This window comes from Schistocerca nitens, chromosome 9 (assembly GCF_023898315.1).
Source record: "Schistocerca nitens isolate TAMUIC-IGC-003100 chromosome 9, iqSchNite1.1, whole genome shotgun sequence".
NCBI classification, from domain to species: Eukaryota; Metazoa; Arthropoda; class Insecta; order Orthoptera; family Acrididae; genus Schistocerca; species Schistocerca nitens.
Window position 1 is genome coordinate 506,913,284 of NC_064622.1, and position 26,708 is coordinate 506,939,991.

Below are 26,708 nucleotides of genomic sequence, written 5' to 3' on the forward strand. Positions count from 1 at the left end.
AAGAAGTGTATAAGGCATGGAAGAGTTGTGTAAATCAACACTATAGATGACCACCCATAAAATGTTGGTCCTACTATGTTTGTTATTGTTGGTTATCACCCACTGTGTTATCTATATTATTTTACAGGTATTGTCCGATTTTTCTTTCGAGAAATATACGAGTACCTAGCATACAGACTGCCAGCAACTGCCACAATTTTCTTTTTCTTATCAACCACACTTTCTAATGTGTAAACTACTTTCAGAGTGCCAGAGTGTACTACAATAAATAAAATGTCTATAAAATGCCGCACTGAACAATGTACTTGTGGTGAGACAGTTGCAATTTCTGAAATCCATTGCCCAGGAGGAGTGCCTCAGTCCTGGGTCCATGGATAAACCAAGAAAACCTGCGGGCAGATCGGTGAGACCAGATTCGACGTGCAGTGCCTGCACATTAGTGGGAAACGGGCTTCAGATTGGCAGGCCCGATCCAGCAGAAATGGGCAGCGGTTTTGGCCTGTCACAGAAATCCACTCATATGGGCAGCTATTCACATGTCACAGATGATGAAACGAGACCACAGTGGTCAATCCGTGCAACAGATAAATGCTCAATTTCTTTTGAGAATCAATACTAATGAGGATAGGTAGCAACTTACCATAAAGATGATCACTGAGCCACAGACAGGCACAAAGAAAAGACAATCACACTCTCATAACTAAATTTTTGACAATAGTCTTTGTCAGAAAACGAGATCACATACGCGTTCACACAATCACTCAGACACAACTTGTGCACACACAACTGCCATCTTTGGCCTGAGAATCATATCCTAACAAACCACTCCTTATGCCTTCCCACCTCTCAGCAGCAGCTGATGGGCTAGTGGCAAGCAGTGGTTGCAGCACTGACTGCAAGCCGAGGGGAGTGGGAGGAAGGGGAGTGGCAGCAGGAATGAGGGAGTAGGGAAGTGGCGCACATTCTCAGCTGCACCCAGACAGCAGCAATGCATGACATCTCAGTAAACAAGCTATTTAATCTAGTGAGACAAAAATGAGATTCTTCCAGTGTTTTTTTATTTTCAAACTTCCCTGATATTTCCCTAATTTCCCTGACACGTTTGAAATTCCCTGATATTCCCTGATTTTCAGAACTTGTGGCAACCCTGTATAGGCCACTGATGCTGACTGAGCTGTCTCAATCTCTCAACCTGAGTACCTCAGTACGTCACATTGAGACTCAATTTGCATTGCACCTTAACACGTCGCACTGTGTTCTAGCCTTCCACAGTGACAGTCGTCACCTCACACCTTATCTAGCTGTGAGGAAACCTTAGTTATTGTATGTAGTTGTGACATGGACACTTTGACACAGAACTTCAGATTGGACATCTTTGAAGTTAAGTACTCAATTGGTTCCTGTAATAGAGTGTATTTTAATCACATGTGCATTTAGTGTTACAAGAGGTCACAGCCATAAAGAGAGAGAGAGAGAGAGAGAGAGAGAGAGAGAATCATAAGAAGGGTACTGTGGAAGGATTGAGACTACTGGTGACATCTCCATAGGAGTTCACAACAGATGGCTTAGCAGTCTTTTTGTTGTGCCAGTCTGCAACTTAACATCTGCTGTACGAGGTAAGTAGCAATCTATCTTTCTCATAATACTGCCATTATTCCATCATGGATTTCCTATTATTTGACAACATACAGTAAGATGCACAATACTGAAAACATGACAGGTGGATATGAATTTCCAGGTAGATTATTTATTTACATTGTTTATTGTCATCTTTTGCTTTCTTATATCCATTTAAATATTCTGTTACAATGCATAATACAGTTTCAATTGATATAAGTTCTATTTATATATGTACAGAAATAAGATGGCACAATTTATATACAATAAACTGTTTAGCACAAAAGGTAGCTTCACTTATACAGTATTTATGATTTCCAATGTATAAAACCTGGGTGATTTTGCTTTGCCTCTGTATTTAAATCTTGTAATTAATGGTTGCTAAATGTGTGTCTAAGAATTGTTGTAGCTTTGAATTGCATTCATGTAATACCTAATAAAATGCATTTAACATTTAATGACTGCAACCATAATCAGCAAGGCTGAATGTGGAGAAGTCCCCTTCATTTTCTTGACTCAGAGTGTGTGTGTGTGTGTGTGTGTGTGTGTGTGTGTTGATTTGTATGTGTCAATTTCCCAAGTAGTCAACGTGTGTGTTCAGAAATGGGAAAATGGAAATAAACATAACAAATTACAAACACTTAACATTTTAAATATCAGAATGATGCAATCATAATTAAGCTGTTGTGTAAACCCTTTCTGGCATGTTTAGTAAGATCAGTACTAATCTAAAACAAACAAAAAGGTGATAAATGCCTACCATAACATATTAGTAATCTGTCATATGCTGCAATAATCATAAACACACATTTAACTTTGTTAGCACTATTACCTATGGCATACATAATATATACATAAAGGTATAACAACAATTTTATTCTTTATAAATGAGAAACAATGTCTTTGATAGTAAAAAATGGAATAGCTGAATTAAACAACTACTAATCAATCATTGAAATTAATCAATAATTCTTTAGGAGCTGGCTGGCTTTGTGACATACATCATCTTCCCAATTTTATGTACACTCTCTTCATTGGTTATTTTACATGCATGGAGTACCAACTATATAATGAGGATTATAATTTGAAATATGAACAATTTGTTGTCCTGCTGCACACACACGTAAACCAGCTTGAGCCAGACTTTTGGGATCAGTGAGCAAACAGCAGTATGAAATAGACCATACTGCATGAGTGAAGCTTTACCCATTACAAAACGAACACATCAACAAATGAATTAATGATTAGTAAACACACATTATGTGACATTAAAAGTTTAGGTATTAGGCATACAGCAGCTGCGCTGAACACAGTCTTGGGTACAAAATTGCTCAGAAAGTTAAACAAAATGACAGCACTTTGTGAAAACCAGATATTGACTAGATAAAAATAATTAATCTCAGCTTCTGAAGATAGAGTAAACTCATACAATTCTATCAGACCCTTGAATTACACAGAGTGTCCTTTTTTGTGTGCTGAACTGGTTTGTAACATTCTTCAGTGTGCACTCCAGCTAAAGTAAACTTCACTACAAATATATTAGTAAAATCAGTTTCCTTCTCACAAATATTCTGCTAATCATCAACAGGAAAGATAGCTTTCTTGTGAACTGTTTGATGACATATAACTTAAAACCTGGATGCAATGTGTTGAAATATTTCCCTCATGTGTATCATGTTTGAAAGCCTGAACTTCAGAACTGGCACAGAAGAAAGTTTGTTCATTTTCAGTATCACTATGACAAGTTCACCAAGCAAATGCAGTGGAATGGTTATGATCATTCCATGTGCTTTAGTGTCAAGCTTTTAACTTTCCTAAGCTAATTATAAGAAAAAATGTTAACAGCTCCACATTTCAAAATAACAATTATTCACAAAAAGGAGAGAAACTGTGTTTTCAACATAAAGAGTAGTGAATGTTGCATGAATTTACTTTCTTTGCTGCAACAAGCTAATTTTTCTTGCATACATAAATTAACCATATTTTCAAAAAAAAGTTACTTGAAAAGCTTGTCAGCAAAATGGTGGAATGTTTTTAAATAGATTCACTGGTCTTTTGGTTAGCCACAAGAGAAATAACTTTAACATCATCTGCATCATGTTCCACATAATGTCCATCAAAATACTTTTTAATAGCTACACATTAATGATGTTTCAGTTTCAGTAGAGTATAGCCAATACACTGTTTATCTGAAAACTAATGCTGAACATTTATATATATCATTTACATTTACTATCACTCAGTAACAGATTAAAAAATCAATGTTCATCAGTATTACACAAATATTGTTAAAACACAAGCTGTGCAATACATTTACAAATCCAAATTGTTGCACCACTGTCCCTAGCAACACGAATCTTTTGTTATGGAAATATTTCCATTTGTATAATCAATTTGAGGTTTCTGTAGGTACATATGAAATCAAAGTTTTCAGAGTTTCTGCATTTGGTCTCCTTTAGAAAAGTGAAAAGGGTATTAACCAGAAATAAATATCTCCTTCAAACACAAAAATTACATTTGTTAACAAAGGGCTAGTTCTTGTTTTTGGTACTTAAGTTGAAATAACTCAACTAGAAACAGAAGAATTATTGACTTACCAGTTTAATGAGCTGCCAAAGTGACAGAGCTAATCTAGCAACAATTTTCACAATGTTTGTTTGTAAATCTGGATGAAGCACAGCTGACAGCCAGAGTTAGCTTCATACAATAGGTCAATCAATGCTGCCATGTTGTTACCATTTTTATTTCTGTTACAGCTACAGTACGATATGACGACATTCGAGAATTAATTATTGTCAGAATCTTGCAATGTTAGTATTAAGAGACTGCAGCAAAAATCATGAACAGTTTTTGAAGATGGTGACAGTGATGGTAAGACTTTGTACATACACTGTCCTATCACTGTAGATCTTCCTGATGCAAATAATTCATAATCTAGCTTAGTGACTGAAATAAAGGCTCAGATCTCTGATGATTATTCATCTATTTCTCTATGGTAAAAACAGTACATCTGTGTACCATCCATCCAGCTTTAAAAAAATATTTCAAAGTAAGGGGGGAAGGGAGTGTACAATAGTTTTGAGGTACATGAACTACAAGATGTCTCATAAACTATATATACCAGTGTTTCTCTATAATAGCTTGTGTAAAGTGTTAATAACAGTTAACGACAAAAAGTCTTTTGGATTCTAGCAAATTTTTAAACTTATTCCTTGATCAGAAAACCACACTGAAGAGTAATTATACTATTTCTCAGAAGGTCATGAGCACAATCATGGCAAATTGTGGTGTAACAGAATGAAGAAAATATTTTTTCAATAAGTTTCCGCAGTGCCCTGACTGAAAAATGTTGCCCTATATAATATGAAAAACATAGGGGAAAGTACATAATATTGAACAACAGCTGAGGTATAATAATTGTGAGAGAAATTTCTAGTTTGTAAGAGCTCTTAGCAGAGCAGGTAAAAGACAACTTACTTTCTGAAGTATGCAACATTCTAGAGAGCAGCATTTTGAGAGCTGAAAGTCAGTTGCTGTAAAGAATTGCGAATAATGAAAATAACATATAAAACAGCCATGTAGCAGCTGAAGAAATTACTGTTTTTATGGTAAATGGAGAAAGATAGGAAATGAATTCTGCCAGTTTTACTACTTTTTACTAATCCCAATTCTAAAATTAACTGCTATTTGACAAACAACAAGTCCACTCATGTTACCAAAACAACCCTAATTAATAGTTGGTCAGCCATGTAACAAACTATTATAGCTACTGAAATAAGCTGATGGATAATTATTGCTGTTCATATATTACAACTTTTAGAACAAAGTTGTCATGACAAGAGCTTCATTTTGAAAGCTGTACTTCTATTTCTGATATTGTTTTAATTTATTGCACTGAAGATTTCACAAATACATAGTAGTTCTATGTCGTTCCTGTAGAACACCTCACATTCTACTTTTTTTTTTTTTTTTAATGGGAGGCTGCTTTATGTAGTTGCGTACACTGATTTCTGGTAGCATGTTTGTTTTGAGTTTTCAGTGGAAATATATTTCTATAAACTGCTGATCACAGTCATGAGAGAAAGATAAAAATATTTTCACACATTTTTGTCCTTCACAATGTACACCAAATCAGAGGCTAAAACATGTTGATATGAAATGGGCAACTGCATACAGTTTAAGTATGCCCAGATGAGTGTGTCAATTATGAAATCTGTCAACAAGGTGTGATTAACATTCAGATGCAACTATGGGAGAAATGGGCTCTTTTTGAAATACAGTGGAATGTATTAATTGGAATTTAATATACTCTGTCATTAGTGGTAATATATTAGGGAAGTGTTTTGTTATCTTGGGCAACACAGTCACATATATAAATGGCAGGCTTTATGCACAAAGGCTACTTTACACCAATAGACATTTAAAAATGATTTACATTTTTACAGGAGACCAAATAGTGATACATATTGAAAACTGTTTTTCAAACTGATATGTTCTCTAAGAACTGACTGCTGTCACTGATTTAAGGCAAAAATAAAATGTGTAACAATGTTGTAATGTCTAGAAAGAATGCCATTCTAGATATGGTAAAATTACGAACATAATGTTGTGAGAAAATACCATAAATGAAGAGGTAATCTCTGAATTTTTTGTACACGACTTTTCAGGCAATCACTATAAAACCCCTACAGTTTAAGGAACATGTATCTGCAAAAACTTTGCTAGGGGGAAAAAACTTTCTCTACTAATGAAACTGTTGGGTTAAAGCTGCCAGACAGAAGTAGTATTTGGTACCTTCACTTCTTTCATGTCAAATGAGCATACCAACCTATGTCTCAACATAGACAAAAATTGTGTAGTGATACAATGTCGGCATACACAAATAAACAGCTCAACTGTAAATATTTTTATCAAATATAATGCTACAAATAGTAACATTCTTGTTCGCCTATCTCCAAGTGAAACACCTCGACCACTCTAGATTTCCTAAGTGCTTTTGGTTAATATGAACACCTAATATGACACGGATGTAATACAGTACAAGAAATCCAAAAGGCCAGTGCTGGTAACATGAGATCCCTGATAAATCAAAAAATACAGTAATCAAATATTAATGATCACAGAACAATGTTGAAATATGCACTGGTTCCAACATTACATGGTGCAGTGTCCATTTAATACACATGTACCACAAACAAAATTAAAATCACAGCCTTGCAGCTGCCATGTCCTTCAGAAGTCATTAAAAAACAAAGTACAATTTGCACAGTACCAAAACCGGCATCACAACACGAATGACAGTAAATCAGCAATGCCACTCCTGCACCACTGCTGTCACACTTGCTGCTTCCTCAAGTGTTCCACTTACGAACCAGAAACAATTTACACCCTCTCGAGTTGTAGATACTATACAGTGCATCACAATGAGAATACGTAGTCACTGATGCTGATACCACTGTCAGTCTAAGGTGGATTCTGTTTCTACGTACACACGTTACCACTTCCTCTGGAAGGACGCCCTTCGGTGAGGGCGCCGGAGACGGTGTCACGGTGGTGACACTACGGTGTCACTCAGGTCCTCTTTCAGCCACTGGGGTATTGTCCGCATACCCAGTTTCTTCAGCAGCTTCACCAGAGCTGTGTTGTGGGAAAGGTAGTACCGCTGCAAATAAGTAACGGATACTATACAATCTGTCAATTACAACCTAATGACATTGATATTTTCAAGGAACAATAAATAAAAGCAAAAAACATGCCATCTAACAATGAGTGGTAAACTTAATGAATAATGTGTAATACAAGTTTCATAATTTTGTATTTACTTTAACAAGCATCTTATGCCCATCATCAATAAAATTATGTTCAGTTTATGCTTCTCTAAAACACCTGAGGCCAGTCTTGTCAAATAACTTTAGTAACATGAGAGTGACAGTCTGTTCACCTGTAGTAATGTCACTAGAATAAGAAAATAGAAAATTCTATAAGTAAATACCAGCAAAGATAATTAAGCACCATTCTGTTGTGGGAACATGCTTGTGGTTCATTAACCAATGATTCTCACCAAACATTTTTTTATTTCCTGGCTAAAATATGCTTAAGTCTAGCCTATGTATAAGAAATAGGGTAAAAGGTTCATATCTAACTTGGATCCAATTTCATTTTTGCCAAAGTTCTCATAAATTCCTTAATTATCTGACCACAAATAACACACCAAAGCCATAGTTTAGATGTCTGAAAGTAGTTCATCAGATCATTCATAGATCATTGGCATTTGTGAGATGTCTGCAGGTAAAATATTAGAAATGTTTGAACATGTGAATCACACCATCCTTTCACATAAATCAGGATATCATCATATCGGAAGAAGTACTAAAAAATGGTTCGAGCCATACTTCTCTCAGAACAGATGAAGGATTTCAATAAAAAACAAATTAATAGATTAAGCTATCAGTCACTTCCTGATTGTAAATACAAACTATCCACATAAAGACATATTACTTTTCCCAAAAAAGGTGTCCATTACTCAGGTCACACATATTTAAAAACTTTCTAGCAAACATATTAAGTTTAGCTACTACCAAAGTATAGTTTCAGCAGAGCCTGAGGAGTTTATGGTAGCCAATTTCTTTTACTCTACTGACAATTTCACAGGACAACTAACAAAAAATATCACACAATGTGAGTTCTCTGTAATATTCAACTTCTGCGAAAAGTGTAGTAATACCTACTTTATAAAGAAACACTTTAAACTATTTTCTTTTGTCATTACTTGGCTACAATGGCCTAGGAACACAGTTTTAATCTGCCAGGAAGTTTCATATCAGTGCACACTCCGCTGCAGAGTGAAAATCTCATTCTGGAAACATCCCCCAGGCTGTGGCTAAGCCATGTCTCCGCAGTATCCTTTCTTTCAGGAGTGCTAGTTCTGCAAGTTTCGCAGGAGAACTTCTGTAAAGATTGGAAGGTAGGAGACGAGATACTGGCAGAAGTAAAGCTGTGATGGCCAGGTGTGAGTCGTGCTTCGGTAGCTCGGATGGTAGAGCACTTGCCCGTGAAAGGCAAAGGTCCCGAGTTCGATTCTCAGTCGGGCACACAGTTTTAATCTGCCAGGAAGTTTCATATCAGTGCACACTCCGCTGCAGAGTGAAAATCTCATTCTGGAAACATCCCCCAGGCTGTGGCTAAGCCATGTCTCCACAGTATCCTTTCTTTCAGGAGTGCTAGTTCTGCAAGTTTCGCAGGAGAACTTCTGTAAAGTTTGGAAGGTAGGAGACGAGATACTGGCAGAAGTAAAGCTGTGATGGCCAGGCGTGAGTCGTGCTTCGGTAGCTCGGATGGTAGAGCACTTGCCCGTGAAAGGCAAAGGTCCCGAGTTCGATTCTCAGTCGGGCACACAGTTTTAATCTGCCAGGAAGTTTCATATCAGTGCACACTCCGCTGCAGAGTGAAAATCTCATTCTGGAAACATCCCCCAGGCTGTGGCTAAGCCATGTCTCCACAGTATCCTTTCTTTCAGGAGTGCTAGTTCTGCAAGTTTCGCAGGAGAACTTCTGTAAAGTTTGGAAGGTAGGAGACGAGATACTGGCAGAAGTAAAGCTGTGATGGCCAGGCGTGAGTCGTGCTTCGGTAGCTCGGATGGTAGAGCACTTGCCCGTGAAAGGCAAAGGTCCCGAGTTCGATTCTCAGTCGGGCACACAGTTTTAATCTGCCAGGAAGTTTCATATCAGTGCACACTCCGCTGCAGAGTGAAAATCTCATTCTGGAAACATCCCCCAGGCTGTGGCTAAGCCATGTCTCCACAGTATCCTTTCTTTCAGGAGTGCTAGTTCTGCAAGTTTCGCAGGAGAACTTCTGTAAAGTTTGGAAGGTAGGAGACGAGATACTGGCAGAAGTAAAGCTGTGATGGCCAGGCGTGAGTCGTGCTTCGGTAGCTCGGATGGTAGAGCACTTGCCCGTGAAAGGCAAAGGTCCCGAGTTCGATTCTCAGTCGGGCACACAGTTTTAATCTGCCAGGAAGTTTCATATCAGTGCACACTCCGCTGCAGAGTGAAAATCTCATTCTGGAAACTTCCCCCAGGCTGTGGCTAAGCCATGTCTCCACAGTATCCTTTCTTTCAGGAGTGCTAGTTCTGCAAGTTTCGCAGGAGAACTTCTGTAAAGTTTGGAAGGTAGGAGACGAGATACTGGCTGAAGTAAAGCTGTGATGGCCAGGCGTGAGTCGTGCTTCGGTAGCTCGGATGGTAGAGCACTTGCCCGTGAAAGGCAAAGGTCCCGAGTTCGATTCTCAGTCGGGCACACAGTTTTAATCTGCCAGGAAGTTTCATATCAGCGCACACTCCGCTGCAGAGTGAAAATCTCATTAGGAATGCTACCTACCGGCTGCTGTCTAGGTCCACACGTTCTGGAGGGCTTTCAAACTCGACAGGCCCTGAAATGGGTGATTAGGACCTGAAGTGCCCTGGACAATGCTGCAGAAAGCGAGTCGGTCACACAGTCAGTGTGCCGGCTGTGGAGCCCTCCAGCTGAGAGAAGGAACGTGGGACATCAGGCAATTCACTGGGAACAGCAGTGTGGGAGATGACTGTTGCGGGGATGGACGCTGGGGCAAGGTCTCAACTTCTAAACCCGCATCCATGTGAACTGCTGAATTGTACCCATGTGCTTGAGGGGTTTGCGAGGGCAAGGACTCCAATTCTGAGTTACCCACTGGTGGTGGTGCAGTCAGTAGGCAAGGACAGAGTTAGTCAGCGTGCCAATGCTCCAAACTATTGACCATCATATGGTCCTACCAATGGGTATCCACAATCACAGCCAGTACCCACAAAGGTTTTGCTCCACAGGAATGTGACCAGATCACTGAACCTTAGGGGTATCATCCAGCATGTCGGATCGATGGTTCTCAGGCCTGTGGTGGTGGAGGAGAATATGTGGCTGGCACCCACAGAGAAGCTCTGCTGGGGTGGCTGGCACCCACAGAGAAGCTCTGCTGGGCTGTGGTCACGAATAGGGGTGGTCTGGTAGGTGTTCAGGAACATTGTGAGTGCCACTGTGGTGACAGATGTGCCCAATGCTTTCAACATTTGTTATTTAAACGTACGCACCATCTGCTCTGCTTCACCATTAGAGGAATGGTGAAAAGATGGGCTAAACAAATGTTTAATGCCATTGAAAACTGTTCAAAGGCCATTGGTGTGAACTGGGGCTTGCTGTTGGACAACAGAGTGTGGGGAAGGCCTTCGATAGCAAGAATTTGGGAAAGAGCATCACGTGAGGCAGTTGTAAGGGTGAATACCAAGTTAACCACATAGAGTTCAAAAAGAGAGCAGCAAATGAATGCGGTCTCAGGGACAAGGAGTGGGCCAGGGAGTGAAAGACTGAGAAGGAGCAGCCTGATGTTGAACACATGCAGAACAGCGCAGAACAGCTGCGCACCATAGCCTCTATGTTTGTGGTCAGTCCTGGCAAGTAGATATGTTGCCTGTCGAGGGCTTTCATCTGCCCGTGATGGAGGAGTTCCTAGATATGAGAGCATAAAGTATATGGGATGACAACAGGTAGATATCTGCCTCTGCCTCTGCATCCAGCAGGAGAACATTGAAGACAATGAGGAAGACTAACTCAGACATGGAGTTCTGAATCAGCAGATTTGGACAAATAAGTACACCACCCATGTAGCACACAGTGCATAACATGCCATAAGATAGGGTCACATCATGTGTCTGTGGCGATGTGAGTAGCAGTAGTGAGAAACCCATCCAAGGCATGTTGTTCTATGTCAATGTGGAAACAGGAGATCTCCTGCTGGACCAATACTGGAGTCTTTGAGCCATCCACTCTGGAAGCTGAGAGTGTGGCCCAAAGAGTGCTATCAATGGTTTGGGGTCAGTAATGAGGGTAAACTTAGTCCGAAAGAGGCACACGTGGAGTTTTTTAATGGCAAAGATGATCATTAAATCCTCTTTCTCGATCTGTATTGAGCACTAGCACTACACCAGTGCAACAGCAGGAAATATCAGCAGCCAAAACAAGGGGCATGATGAGGTAAATGGAGTAAAGCAGGGCACTGAACATAATGTGTGCTTCACCTGGATGAGAGCGTGCTCACAGGCTGTTGAGAACTGGAACTGAATGCCCTTCTTCTGCAGCTGCTTGGGTGGGTGCCCAATGTGAGCTACTTGTAGAATCAACTTAGAATAATAATTCACTTTACCCAAAAAAGCCTGTAGCTCCTGTAAGTTTATGGGAGGTGGGAGACAGTTAACAGCCAAAATGTTGTAGATAGTGTGCTGAATCCCATCTTTGTTGAGCAAGTGTCCAAAGTATTCCACTTGCCCCTGAAGAAACTTACATTTTTATTTAAACGTACGCACCATCTGCTCTGCTTCACCATTAGAGGAATGGTGAAAAGATGGGCTAAACAAACGTTTACATTTGTGTACACAACACCTGAGCCCTGCACCATGCAACATAGTAATGATGGTGCAGAGGTTGCACTGGGGTCTTGGCACTTAGCACCCATAACTATTAAGTTATCTCAGTAACTGGTATAAGCAGGAATGAACATGGTTAACTGTTCCGTGTATCGCTGGAAGATTGCTGGACCAGAAAGGTCCCAAAGGGCAAACATTTGTATTTGTAAAAAACAATGGGAGTATTGATGACCATAATGCACTGTTAATCCTGATCCAGTGAGATCCGTAAATAAGCATTGGCAAGGTGTATCTTACAAAAATGTTTATCACCGATGAGCTTTGTAAGGAGGTTCTCCAGACGTGGTACGGGGTAGGTTTCCACATGTGCCTGGGCATTAATTGTTGACTGAAAATCTCCACATAGCTGGAGAGAGCCATTTGGTTTCTTACCCACCCCCAGGGGTGTGGCACAAGCACTAGTTATGACAGATTCAAGTATCCTGCCTCCATGAAGGTGATAGAGTACAAGTTTAGCTGCTGTCCATAGAGAGACTGGAAGGGGATGTGCCCAACAAAAACAGGGCACTGCATCTGGCTGTAGAGAAATATGCACCTCAAAATTGGTGTCACACCCCAGGCCAGATTTGAATAAGGAGACACAAAGGTCATCACATTCCTGGAAGTAACCGTGTCTGACACAACCTGAACTTCCTCTGTGATGGAGAACTCAAACAGTGAGAAGGCACCTAGGCCGGAAATGTCACCAGCTGAGTGACTATTGACAACAAACAGCATTATTGGCTGTGTAACGTCCTTGTACACTGCCATATTCATGAACTGAGCTCCGAGGGGAACTGAGCTGTCAACATGTGCAATCAACTTGCGGGAGGGCAGGGTCTAAGCTGGGTACCCAGACAAGCTTATGTTAGGCCAGCACAAGAAACTTGATATGTTTGGAGATTTACCAGGGAAATTGAAACTCACATGTCTACCTGGAAACAAACATCCTGATGCACAGTTATGAGGTCAATAAACAACCCAGTGGTGAGAGGATTTCCCTGGGGAACAATGGTCTGGAGTTCACACACCATCCCTTGATGCAAGAGCACAATGCAGTTTGACTGTCCCAGTACTTGATGGAATACAGTTCGGAGATGCCCATCCTTTCCATAATGTGTGCAGTGTGACCACCAATCTGTACAGTCTGCATCATGAAACAATCAGGACAAGATGGAAGACCCTGTTGCTTATGTCTAGACAGTGTTACTGGCTGTTCAAAGGTTGCTGACATGTCTGAAAATGGTGAATCACAACACTGCTGTCAGGAAAAGGACTTATGAGAATTTCGATCCCTTGGTGGTGATTGAATCACTACCACCTGGAGACAAGCCATAAGATGTTCATTTGTCATCTGGGCAATCTTGAAAGAGTGCACGATTTTCAAACTGTTGTCCACAGAAGGATCATCCATCTTGAGAGCTGCAGTGCACAACTTCACATCAGGGGCCAATTGGACCACCATGTCTCTAATCGAGGAACCAGCATACAAGGTATTGCAAGACGGGTTTGCACAAGTGAAATCACAACATTGACCCAGTCCCTGAAAATCTGTTGCCTATGAGCAGTATGATTGACCAGGTTGATTGTGGTATTGATGTAATTCAAGGCATGATGTGATCACAAGGAAACTTTGTGAACACGATGTGAGTTAGTCGCCACGAAACAACGTATTTGCACAGGTTCTATTATGAAATATATTGCATGCAGAGGGGCATGCACAAGAATTCCATAATATTTCATTTTAAAAACAACAAACAATCAGGAATTTATTGAACAACATTAATATTTAAATAATATTATCATACAAAAGTATCATTTATAAATTATTTTACATTTTGCTATTACTGTAAACATAAACAATCAGGTATTGATCCAAATGTTTGGTAGTAAGATTGTGTCTTTGATCACTCAAAGCATGTTTATAATCAGAAAAGGACTGTTTTACATCAACTGAGGTAAATGGACAGTATTTGAATTTGGGTCCTATGTTCGCTCTTATTATTTCTGGCAAAAGTTCACTCATCCCGTTAACAAAACCATCAATTTGGGACAAGGGTTCAATGCCTGGGTTATAGCTCAAAACAATGAGAAGTTCACTACATTAATTTCATTCATTAACTGAATAGATTCATTTAGTGCCAAACCTTTAGTTTTAGCTTTTCAATACTCACAGGTACATGGGAAAAATGAGTGCTAAATACAGTAAAGTCTTTTTTCTTTTTTAATGCTAGCATCATCAATGGAATCATTAAATGCTTCCTTGCACTGGCAAACTGCCAAACCCTCTGTGCTATCAAAGTCATTTACTATGCCACTGATGGCCTTGAAATGTTCACTGTAAGACAACATAGCTTCAACACACATATCCCAACAAGTTACCACTGGTGTGTGAGATAAAGTCATATTTGACAGTTTTTCTTTGTAGGTCTTGATGCACACAGGCACCTTAAGAAAAACTTTCTCTGTGGATTATTTACAATGCCAAATGTGGGCCGTACTTCTTCAGAAAGGCGATGTACTCCCTGAGCAAAGCACATCACATGAATCGACTTGAGGTAAAATACTGTGAGGGCTTTCCTTGCTTTGATCATAAAGGGAGCAGTGTCTGAGGGAAGCACTCTATCATCTGCAGAAGATTTTGGAAATATTTTTCTAATACCCTCATTCACAAATCTGGTGATCATAAAAGATGTAATGTCCACATCTATCGTTTGTTTCATCAACTGAAACCCAAATAATGTTGTCCTTGAGTTCACTGCATATTTCTTCCAGCACATGTAGGTAAGTTGTCGGTACATAATTTATATGCAATTTGATTCATCTGGTATATTTTGATTTGAGCAATATTTCCACAGAAAACCTTTGAGGATAGGGTTTGTAAGTACTTGAAGAGGAAGGAATATTACTAGCAATGAATGCTTCACATAGACCCATGTTAATGCAATTTTTTTTTAAGTTCTTTTGAGGTTAAATCCTGCTAGTGCTACTTGCCACTGTCATAAGTTGTTGTCGTGGGCCTAAAAGGGCTTCAGCCAGAAAGGGTGCAGGCCGAAGAACACAGGAAGAATGTAGATACAGGAACCATCAGTATAACACTTGTAAACTGTCGTAGCTGTATTGGGAAAATACCAGAACTCCAAGCGCTAATAGAAAGAATTGATGTTCAACAGTTGGCGGTAGCATGTTTGTTGCTGTTACAAGTAGTTTATCTTGTCACAAAATTGAAGTAAATAGTTCTTGTGTGTTATTATGGGCAGAGGTCATTCTTGGCAACCAGAATAAAATAATAACTAGATCCTTTTACTGACTTCCCAATTCAGATGATACAATTGCTCATATATTCAAAGAAATCTTGAGTTTGATTTCAAACACACACTCGACTCACACAATTATAGTTGGTGGTGACTTCAATTTACCCTCAATATGTTGGCGAAAATACATGTTTAATTCCAGAGGTATGCATAAAACATCATCCGAAATTGTCCTAAACACATTCTCAGAAAATTATTTTGAGCACTTATTACATGAGCCCACACAAATAGTAAACAGTTGTGAAAACACACTTAACCTCTTAGCAACAAATGATCCCGAGTTAATAACAAGCATCAAAATAGATACAGGCATTAGTGACCACAGGGTTGTCGTAGTGAGATTGAATACTGTAACTTCCAAATCCCCCAAAAATAAACAAAAACTATACCTATTCAAAAAATCAGATAAAAATTCACTTGATTCCTTCTTGAGAGACAATCTCCATTCCTTCCAAATTAACAATCTATGTGTAGACCAGATGAATTCAAAGAAATATTATCAGCAGCCATTGAGAGATTCATACGAAATAAATTAACAAATGACGGGGAGCTGATCCCCCACGGTACACAAAACGGGTCAGAATCCTATTGCAGAAACAACAACAACAACAATAACAACAACAACAACAAACATCAAATTTAAACAGACACAAAATCTCCAAGACTGACGATGATTTACAGAAGCTCGAAATTTAGCATAGACTTCAATGCGAGATGCTTATAATAGTTTCCACAATGAAACTTGTCTCGAAACCTGGCAGAAAATCCAAAGAGATTCTGGTCGTATGTGAAGTATGCTAGTAGCATGACACAATCAATGCCTTCTCTGTGCGATAGCAATGGAGCTATGATCAAAGAAAGTGCTGTGAAAGCAGAGTTACTAAACATAGCCTTTCAAAATTCCCTCACAAAAGAAGATGAAGTAAATATTCCAGAATTCAAATCAAGAACAGCTGCAAACATTAGTAACCTAGAAATAGATATCCGTGGAGTAGTGAAGCAACTTAAATCACTGCATAAAAGAAAGTCTTCTGGTCCAGACTGTATACCAATCAGGTTCCTTTCAGCGTTTAACAATCATATACAACCATTTGCTCGATGAAAGATCCGTGCCCAAAGAGTATAAAGTTGCACAAGTCACTAACAAATTACCTTGAAGAAAATGGTCTATTGTCACACAGTCAACACAGATTTAGAAAACATCATTTTTATGAAACACAACTAGGTCTTTACTCACACGAAGTGCTGAGTGCTATTGACACTGTACTACACAAGTGGCTTGTAGCGAAATTGCCTGCTTATGGAATACCATCTCAGTTATGAGACCGGATTCGTGATTTCCTGTCAGAGAGATCACAGCTCGTAGTAATTGACAGAAAGTCATCGAGTAAAAGAGAAGTGATTTCTGGCATTCCCCAAGGTAGTGTTGTAGACCCTTTGGTGTTCCTTACCAACATAAGTGAATTAGGAGACAATCTGAGCAGCTGTCTTAGGTTGTTTGTAGGTGATGCTGCCATTTATTGATTAGTAAAGTCATCAGAAGATCAAAACAAATTGCAAAATGATTTAGAAAAGATATCTGTATGCTGTGAAAATTGGCAGTTGACCCTAAATAATGAAAAGTGTAAGGTCATCAACATGAGTGCTAAAAGGAATCCATTAAACTTCAGTTACATGATAAATCAGTTAAATCTAAAGGCCATAAATTCAACTAAATACCTAGGAGATACAATTACAAACAACTTAAATTGGAAGGAACACACAGAAAATGTGTGCATTTTTTGGCAGGACATTTACAAAATGTAACAGGTCTACTAAAGAGACAGCCTACACAATGCTTGTCTGTCCTCTTTTTAGAATACCACTGCATGGTGTGGGATCCTTACCAGACAGGACTGCAGAGTACATCAAAAAGTTCAAAGAAGGGGAGCACATTTTGTATTATCACAAAATAGGGAAGAAAGTGTCACTGAAATGATACAGGATTTGGGATTGACATCATTAAAACAAAGGCATTTTTCATTGCAGTGGAACCTTCTCACAAAATTTCAATCACGAATTTTCTCCTCGAAATGTGAAAATATTTTGTTGATGCCAACCCACATAGGGAGAGATGATCACCATGATAAAATAAGGGAAATCAGAGCTTGCACGGAAAGGTATAGATGTTCGTTCTTTCCGAAGGCTTTACAAGATTGGAATAATAGAGAATTGTGAAGGTGGTTCAATGAACCCTTTGCTAGGCATTTAAATGTGATTTACAGAGTATCCTCGTAGCTGTAGATGTCAATGAATGGACATGTGACTAACAACTTGCATAATTTAATGTAATTGTTGCTGACACGTGCAGTGTGACAGGGGAGAGGATTAAGTGGGGGCATGGGTGGCAGGTGCATTGACACTGCCTGCCTGTTCATGTTCAGTAGTTAGCTCGCCAACCCCTTTTCGGGTAGTTGATTGCACACACTTATAGGTCGCAGTACTCTGTGACACATCACAACTTGATCGAGCTAGAGCCTGTGTGTCTAGATTTTTAAAATGTCGTAAATATAGAGCAAAAATATGCATCATCAGCAGTTTTTAGTTAAAATATGCAATAATTGGTGAAAAAGAGCCAAATATGCAAATACATGTGGCAACATGCAAATGCACATAATCCAGTCTCTAGTCATCAACAGTCTGAAAAGGATCAAAGTGCTGTTTCAGCCATTGCATGTACATGTCCCAACGTTCTTTAGCATTATTAAATGGTGGAAATACGGGTGGGTGGGACTCCACCTGGGAAATGACCACAGCTTGAATGGGCTGTGCCCCTGAAGCTGCAGTGTTCCAACAAAAGCTGAATTTCCCATTGTAACTGTGGTGTCACCACCAGACACCACACTTGTTAGGTGGTAGCCTTTAAATCAGCCGCGGTCCGTTAGTATACGTCAGACCCGCGTGTCGCCACTATCAATGATTGCAGACCGAGCGCCGCCACACGGCAGATCTAGAGAGACTTCCTAGCACTCGCCCCAGTTGTACAGCTGACTTTGCTAGCGTAGGTTCACTGACAAATTACCCTCTCATTTGCCGAGACGATAGTTAGCATAGCCTTCAGCTATGTCATTTGCTACGACCTAGCAAGGCGCCATTATCATTTGATAGTTATCTTGGGATGCATGTACAGTCAGACCGATGTTCACCAATTATGGATTAAAGTTAAGTATTCCAGCAGCTATGTACTTTCCTTGATAGTATAATTACTTTACCTGTTCCAGACCTCACGCCAGCCTGCGTGAGCTTAAACGCGTGCCTTTCAGCTTCCTCCAAACCCCGTGAATTGGCTCCTGCCAATTCACAACAGTAACAAGTCGGTTTGCTGCTGTAATTGCTGCTCAGAGTGCTGTTGTGGAATTGGCGACATTCATCTTGAGGCCATAATTGTTGAAGTATTTTGTTAATTTTGTTACCCCACTAGTAGAAAAAAATTCTAGCTCCTTGTATTCTCTACCATCAAATAAAATCAAGGTTTCATCTGCATAGCTTCTGTTATAAATACATATGATGAAGCAAATGGGACAAAGTACTGAGCCATGAAATACACCTTGAATTACTGGATCACTGGTGGACTGAAAGCCCATATCTGTAACTAATTTGTATATTAGTTTAGTTAACTGCTTACCATTGCTATTAAGATGCACAGAAGGATCCCTGACATGACTTCCAGTTTTTTTAGAAGTAACTTACAGTTTACTGTGTCAAATGGTTTTGTCAGGTCTAAAAATGTACCTGCAGTTTGTATCCTCTGGTCCAACAGACAATGCATGTCATGGAAGAACTGCAGGGCTTCTCTGCTCATGATTAGCCCTTTTCTAAGGCCATGCTGAGAATCTATATGCAGTTTATGTTTTGTGAAACAGGCACTAAGCTGGAATAGGATGATACTTACTGAAGGAGGAAGTTAGTGATATTGATCTATAGTTTCTTCCATTTTTATACACTATTTTCATGATACTGGTTATAACAGCAAGATATGTGGTTTCTCTAGTGCTGCAATTAATCACAGGGGTAAGAGGTTTTGAGATTACTTTGATGCACAGCTTATTAATTGCACTGGATATGGCATCCCATCCAGATGAATTCTGTTCTTATCATGTTTATTACATTTCATACTTCCTGCTCAGTTCAGCTTTTCCTCGAGTGAACATTACTCAGGCATGCCTGAACAACATCCCTGGCCACTAGTTTGATGGTCCTTTATCCTCATGGCTGTAGTCTAAGGCTAATAGCTTACTCAAACAGTTCACTTAACTGAGAGAGTAGTTTGGCCTTTCTGTTTCTGTTTAAGTGCAGTCCACAGCTTATGTGTACAGCTCAGTTCATTTTACTTAAATCTAGCAAACATACATGGTTATATAATCTAATCTACATCTTGTTACATGGATACAGCTGCAAAACACACAAAATCCAGGATTATTATCCAAAATTATATTTAGAGGAAAAAATATGGTGTCTGCTTTCACAGAATGACCATGGCAATGCTCTAGAAATCTCTGTTGTGAGGAATAGATGACTGGTAACACACAATACAATGCACTGGTGTGAACTCTGAATATTTCCTTTGATATGCAGCGTACAGGTCAGTATGTGATGTAGAAGCAGAAACACAAAACGGGAAGTGTGAGTACACAGTCATATGAAGTGAACTGGAATTGTGCACAACTGAATTTTTCTGCTTTACTTATTTCAAACATTATCTCTCTTTTGAAAATTATTCTTCTTCTTATTCGTTTGATAAAAAGAAAATGTTAATTAACATGAAACACACCTGCAACAACTTGTATGACTTTTCTTCCATTGGAGGGTATTGCCTCCCTTTGCTGCGTCCAAGGCATTTTGTATGATCTCCATTTATCACCTGGCAGAAGAAACCCTTTTTGGGATCATATCTGTGTAACAGAAAACATTTTTTAAAAAAAGGTTTTTCAGTTATGAATTACATGAAAATTCATTTATAGATACAACATAGTATACACTTCCTTTTCTCATAAATGAAAATTGACATTCCCTTTCTCACAAAAACTTTTGTACCAAACACAGAAACACATTTCCAATCATGAAAATTATGTCCAAAATATCCTTTCAGGCCAGTAAAATTTTTAAAGTTACACAAGAAACTGTCTGATCTATGAAGCAATTACTCATGTTCAGCTGCATCATTCTAGAATACTGTAAAAAAAACTGTCATATGATTATCACATTTCTGATAATCCAATGAAAGACATTCTGGAACATTCCAACTACAAACAGGTAACGCCATTGTGAATGGGTACAAATTTACTTACCGGTATATGAGTTGGGTTGACGCTATGCTAATATATCCTATGTGTCTACAGTAACCAAATATCTGCTATATGTAACAGTTTTACAACTGAACAAAAAGGCATATTTAATCTTTACAGCTCATCAATAAGTCCCACAATTTTCATGGAAAACTTTACAAATTTTGTATTGTTCCCAAACTTGTGTGTGAGATAAAATACTTCTCATAGTTTTGCTGAAAGTATAACTGTTAATCTTTCTGTTGACAACATCTGAATATATTGAGAACACACACACACTTTATTACCTCATTGCTTATAGGAAATTAAGGCTGGAACACAAGCTAATGATCATAAGAACTGTGGAAAGTAATGACTGTGACCTTGTTAAACTAACCATCCCAAATTTCATATGAAGCACTGGAAATCTAACTCAAGGAATATAAATTTTTAGCTGGCACACCTGGAACACTATAAAAGTGTGTCACAGTTGCACCGCCTTACTTAGTACAAAAACTGTTTCTTTATTTCCCCCTTCCTGTAAGTGACAAGTACTGATGATGTGTATGTGCACATAAATTATGTGTGTAAAAAAACACAGTTCAACAAATAGAGTTCAAGTTACAAGACAAGGTTAAAGTGCTTAGCAAACCACTGATAATCTAAATTGTAGTGGTTGCACAAAACAGAAAATTTAGTTTCTTTGGAATTTTTATAAAGACCTTCACAATGGCACAACCTAATTCCCCTCACTTTTTTCTCCAACAAGTGATGCTACACTTTGTATACTTAAATACAGTCAGGTCCACAGAAAACATGCTATTCATAATATGCTGAGCACATTCCAAATATATCATCTGACAGGTCTTACTTGACTTTATACGCTACACTAAAACCTCCAGGACATGATCATCTTATTTTTTTCAACATATGTAATCTTATTCCAGCAATAATAAATTTCAATACTCAGTGACAGGAACACCAATTGACAATATAACTGAAAAATTAATTTCTACATAAAGATATTATGAAAAGGATAGTTGCTATTTACCATACCATGAGTCACAGATAGGCACAACAGGAAGACTGTCAAAAAATGAGCTTTCGGCCAACAAGGCCTTTGTCAGAGATAGAACATGCACAAATACATTCATGCAAATTCAATTGATGCACATATAACAGCAGTGTCTGGCTGATGAGGGCACCTGGCCTCAGCATCTTCATTCGCTATATGGTGAGTAGCAACTATCCTTTTCATAACATTGTTACATTTTTTTCATTATTGAATTTCTACATAAAGATTATGATAATTGTATGACCAAAATTACCTCAAGTGCTGGGAATAGTTAAATGCTGGCTGTATTTTCAAGAAACGTTGTAAGTCATTCATAGTTTCTACTGGATCTGATCGTAGCTGATCACCGTCAATTATATGCAGCTGGTTTGGGAGATAGTACGTCAGCCACCTCTCTAGGTGCTGTGCATATTTTCCAGGATTCAGACACCTGCAAAAAACAAACACATCTCTTCTTAAGATGTATATATTTCTGAGTTAAACAGCTCATTCACAACTGAAATACAGACTGAGAACATTGCATTCGGTTACATTAGATTATACGAGCAATAGTTCACAGACTGACTAGGAAGAATGTCTGGGCCATGCAAAGTAACCAAGGAAATATATTTTATTTAATTATAATTCAGACCAAAGAAAGCACCAGGGGAAGGTGGTGTAATTGCTGAAATACTGGAGATTGGAGGAAAATTCATGACTGATGGACAACACTGTAAAATATATAAGAGTGACAAGATGGTCCCGGAAAATTACTGAGACATTTCTCTTCAGACAAAACTATTGTCTCATGCCTTTCTTACCATATTAAGGCAATAGACATAATGTAAGGCAGGTGAATACCTGACAGCCTTTTGACAAGGCTGACTTTGTGCAGATCTGCTGGTCAATTTGCACAGTGGCCTCATTTGTGGATTCTAGAAAACCCTATGGCTTGACTGACAGCGACACTCTGTTTACAGCACTGCGTGAATATGTCACAGATAACAAAACAACTAATTTAGCCAAACAGATTTCAAGAAACACTATTTCTAAAATAAGATTCATGGGCAAAATTTCCAAATCATTGTTAGAAAAATGGGCTTAAGGCAAGGGGGTGTGTTATGTAAGACTCCCCTTCAATCTGGTACTAAATAAGCCCATGACAATATTGCTGAAAGAATACTTGGTATAAATTTTTAGCTGGCACACCTGGAACACTATAAAAGTGTGTCACAGTTGCGCTGCCTTACTTAGTACAAAAACTGTTTCTTTATTTCCCCATTCCTGTAAGTGACAAGTACTGATGATACCTGGTATACTTGGTATAAATATGGGAACAAAAAATAAAAGAATCCATAAAGAATTCCTATCTCTGTTGATTACATAGCATCACTGAATATGACAACATCACTCAGGTTCACTACCCAACACTTAGTGAAATTACTGGGAAGACTAACAATGTCAAATAAAGCAAAAAATCTCATACAGAAAAACTGTTTAAGGCCTACACAATCATTTGGAATATTTGTAACAAGAAATCACTTTCTACCACAGTCAAACTATGCCACTTTCAGTGAGTTATTTTTCCAGGAGCATTCTATACAGCTGAGACACTATTATCAAGTACCGAGGCCTAAAATGAGACAAATTTTTATTAGGAAAATTTTAGAAAAAAAGGTGCCTTTATCATCCACTGCCTTTCTGATGATGCAACAACAGCCTACCAGTTCACACTGGAACAGACTGAATCATCATCAGCAAAGCTGCCCAACCCAACAAATCATGCTGCAGGATAACCTGACTTGTGAGACTGAGGAATAGGTTATCTGTTATTTTAATGGCTTGTATTATTTGCTGGTATTTGTCATTTTTAATTAGGTGGTGTAGGTCATACCTCCTCTTTGCTTTATTAGCTTTTTCATTCTTTTTCTTCAACTGAGTGAATTTGATTTTAATTTTAATTAAGTCGTGGTCTGAGCCTGTGTCTACTCCTCTCAATACTTTAACACTGTATATTCTCTTATGAAAATTTTTGTTTATACAGACATGATTTAGTCAAGTGTTTCCATGTTTCAAGTTTACTTGGCTTCCACCTGAAGTATGCTGATTTAGAAATAAGGTTGTGTTCTCTGCAGAATTCTGCAAGTCTTTGGGCATTCTTGTTTGGGAAGTTATGTGAACTCCATTTTCCAATTATATCTTTATATTTCCTTTCTTTTCCCTGCTGGTCACTGAAGTCTCCCAATAAGATTTTTACTTTCCTTTTATTTATTCTGTTCACAGTTTGTTCGAGAAGGTCCCAAAATGTATCTACTTCATCCTTTGTTTTTGTGAGGAATTTTTTTTTTTCATTTGTAGGGACATGAGCATTTATAATTTGTAGGTTTTATTCATTATTTTAAAAGTCAGAGTTGCAATTCTTAGTGATATTGCATGAAAATTAGTTACTGAATCTATTATTTTTATGTTCACTATAAATCCTGTTCCAAATTGGGAACATTGCTTCATAACCCTCTGTCCTGGTTTCCCATTACAAATATCTGAATCGAGATTTGAATGGGTCCTATATCGTGCTTCTCATTTCTTGGAGCCCTGCTATTAAAAGTTATTGTTTGTTTAATTCGTCTGTGAAATTCTTGAGTTTATGTTGTGTGTTGCTATATAATTTATTTGCTTATATTGAATCTTCTTTTTGTGTGTCAGTATGCATTTGGCTGCCTAGTTGGCTACCCACCGAATCCAATGTAGTCTTTACCTGCCTTTTTGGGCAGGATGGTGGTATTTTTTCCTTAAAGGCCATTCCATATTTGACCTTCAAAGGTAATTAACCTTAGCTGGAGCAAGCTCCAATTTACAAAAATGGCTGTTAACCACATAGGGTATGTTTGGCCTACAAGAGCTATTTTATTTCACTCAAGTCCACCAGTAAGCTGGTTAGGACACCCCCCCCCCCCTCCCCTCCCCTATCTGCCTCCCGGGATGCGCCACTTAGGAGTATCACCTCTTCTCCTGCTATGACAGTGCAGTAAGTTTGTGTCCAGACATAGTATAATTGCTAGTCCTGTCATTGATCTCACCCAGTACATGCCAGTTTTTGAGCAAACTGACCCCTCTCACAAACCAGCAAACTTGACCTTTTATTAAAGGCATGCTCTATTAATTACCTACTTTCACCATAACAGCCATGTCACTGGATCCCGTGTGGAATTTTATCGATGTCATAAACATGTAAACAGCTTAGCCAGACATACCACACATGGATTGTTAAACTGCAGGGACTCGGCAGGAAATGTCATTTTGTAAACGCAGTATATAAGGAATCGTATGCAGAGGAGATGATTAGGGACACAGTCATTTGAGCAGCTCCAGATACAGAGGTTCATCAGAAGGCTCTTCAATATGAGGACCCTACTTGGGAGGACAGACATAGCTGCAGGCCACCAATTAGAATTCTGAGGTGAGGAGCGGCCGTCACAAAAGACACGGGAGAGGGCTCCAACTCTGCCGGTGCGGCAAATGTGGCAACAGTTGAGCACAAACACTGCTGCACTCTGGCTCTATCTCATAAACAAGGAAAGAAGTCCCAGCCTCCAGACCAATGCTCGTCTCCATCGTACCCACTGTTTTCAAACACGTGTCAGAGAAGACTGCCCCGACAGGCGAGCACAGTGCAAGGCTTGCCGGAAGGAAGGACGTCCTGAGTCTGTCTGTCACTCTTTTTCAGCTTTTGAATTTATCATCAAAGATTTGGTCCACATGGTCTTGAAACAAGTACCATTTTGAGAATCACATATTCTCAGGTTGAAGTACTCTCACATTTCCTCTGGGGGTATGGGAAAAGCAAAGAACTTTACCGGTGTGAATTACTTTAAAGAAATCAATGTGTCCTCACTTTTTCCTTGCATGACCCGTGTCCCTTGCACTGCAGGATGCTATCAAAATTGAGCCAAATTAATTGACAGTCTTCGACATCACTGAAACCATGTCTTCAACTCCTTTGCTTATTTAATAGAGGGAAACATTCCATGTGGGAAAAATATATCTAAAAACAAAGAAGCTGTAACTTCCCAAATGAAAGCGTTGGTATGTTGATAGAGACAATATAAACAATAAAAAACACACAAACACACACAAATTTCAAGCATTCGCAACCCAAGGTTGCTTCATGAGGAAAGAGGGAAGGAGAGGGCAAGACGAAAGGATGTGGGTTTTAAGGGAGAGGGTAAGGAGTCATTCCAATCGCTGGAGCGGAAAGACTTACCTTAGGGGGAAAAGATCTCTGCCCAAACTCTTTGTCTTTAAATATGTCTGCTTGTGTCTGTATATGTGTGGATGGATATGTGTGTGTGTGTGCGAGTGTATACCTGTCCTTTTTTCCCCCTAAGGTAAGTCTTTCTGCTCCCGGGATTGGAATGACTCCTTACCCTCTCCCTTAAAACCCACATCCTTTCGTCTTTCCCTCACCTTCCCTCTTTCCTGATGAGGCAACAGTTTGTTGCCAGCGCTTCGTTTGGTAAGTCACAGCATATATATATATATATATATATATATATATATATATATATATATATATATATATATATATATATATATATATATAAATAAATAAATAAGATTATGGAGTTGCAGCTTCAACAATTGGCAAAAATGTGACACAGCAGCATTATCGTCAAATAAATTTGTAGCGAACATAATCGCTGCGTTATTGGGGTGGTGATCAATGTACAATGCAAATGATTCCCATGATTTAAGAATTCCTCTTATTGTGACAGAAGATTACTGCTTTGCTGTTACTGCCGCTGCCTCCTCCTCCTCCTCCTCCTCCTCCTCTGAACTCCTATTCACAGTCCCTGCTGTGAAACAAACTGCAACTCCATAAGTTCTTCCATGGTCATTTCATGACTGTGATCTTCCACAAGCTCATTGATATCATTGTTATCCACTTCTAGTC

The 26,708-nt window shown here is 38.9% G+C and overlaps 1 protein-coding gene across 1 annotated transcript in view; it reads right to left on the reverse strand.

Annotated features, from left to right (window-relative positions):
• Positions 1-1,743: 1,743 nt before the first annotated feature.
• The window catches only part of LOC126204381 (bifunctional heparan sulfate N-deacetylase/N-sulfotransferase), a 104,913-nt gene continuing 79,948 nt past the window's right edge, over positions 1,744-26,708 (reverse strand). Inside the window, exons 14-16 of the mRNA XM_049938753.1 lie at positions 22,032-22,208; positions 20,211-20,331; positions 1,744-7,279 (exon numbers count right to left, since the gene is read on the reverse strand). Coding sequence (XP_049794710.1) covers positions 7,163-7,279; positions 20,211-20,331; positions 22,032-22,208 — 415 coding nt within the window. The 3' untranslated portion in view covers positions 1,744-7,162. The remainder of the gene's footprint in view (positions 7,280-20,210; positions 20,332-22,031; positions 22,209-26,708) is intronic.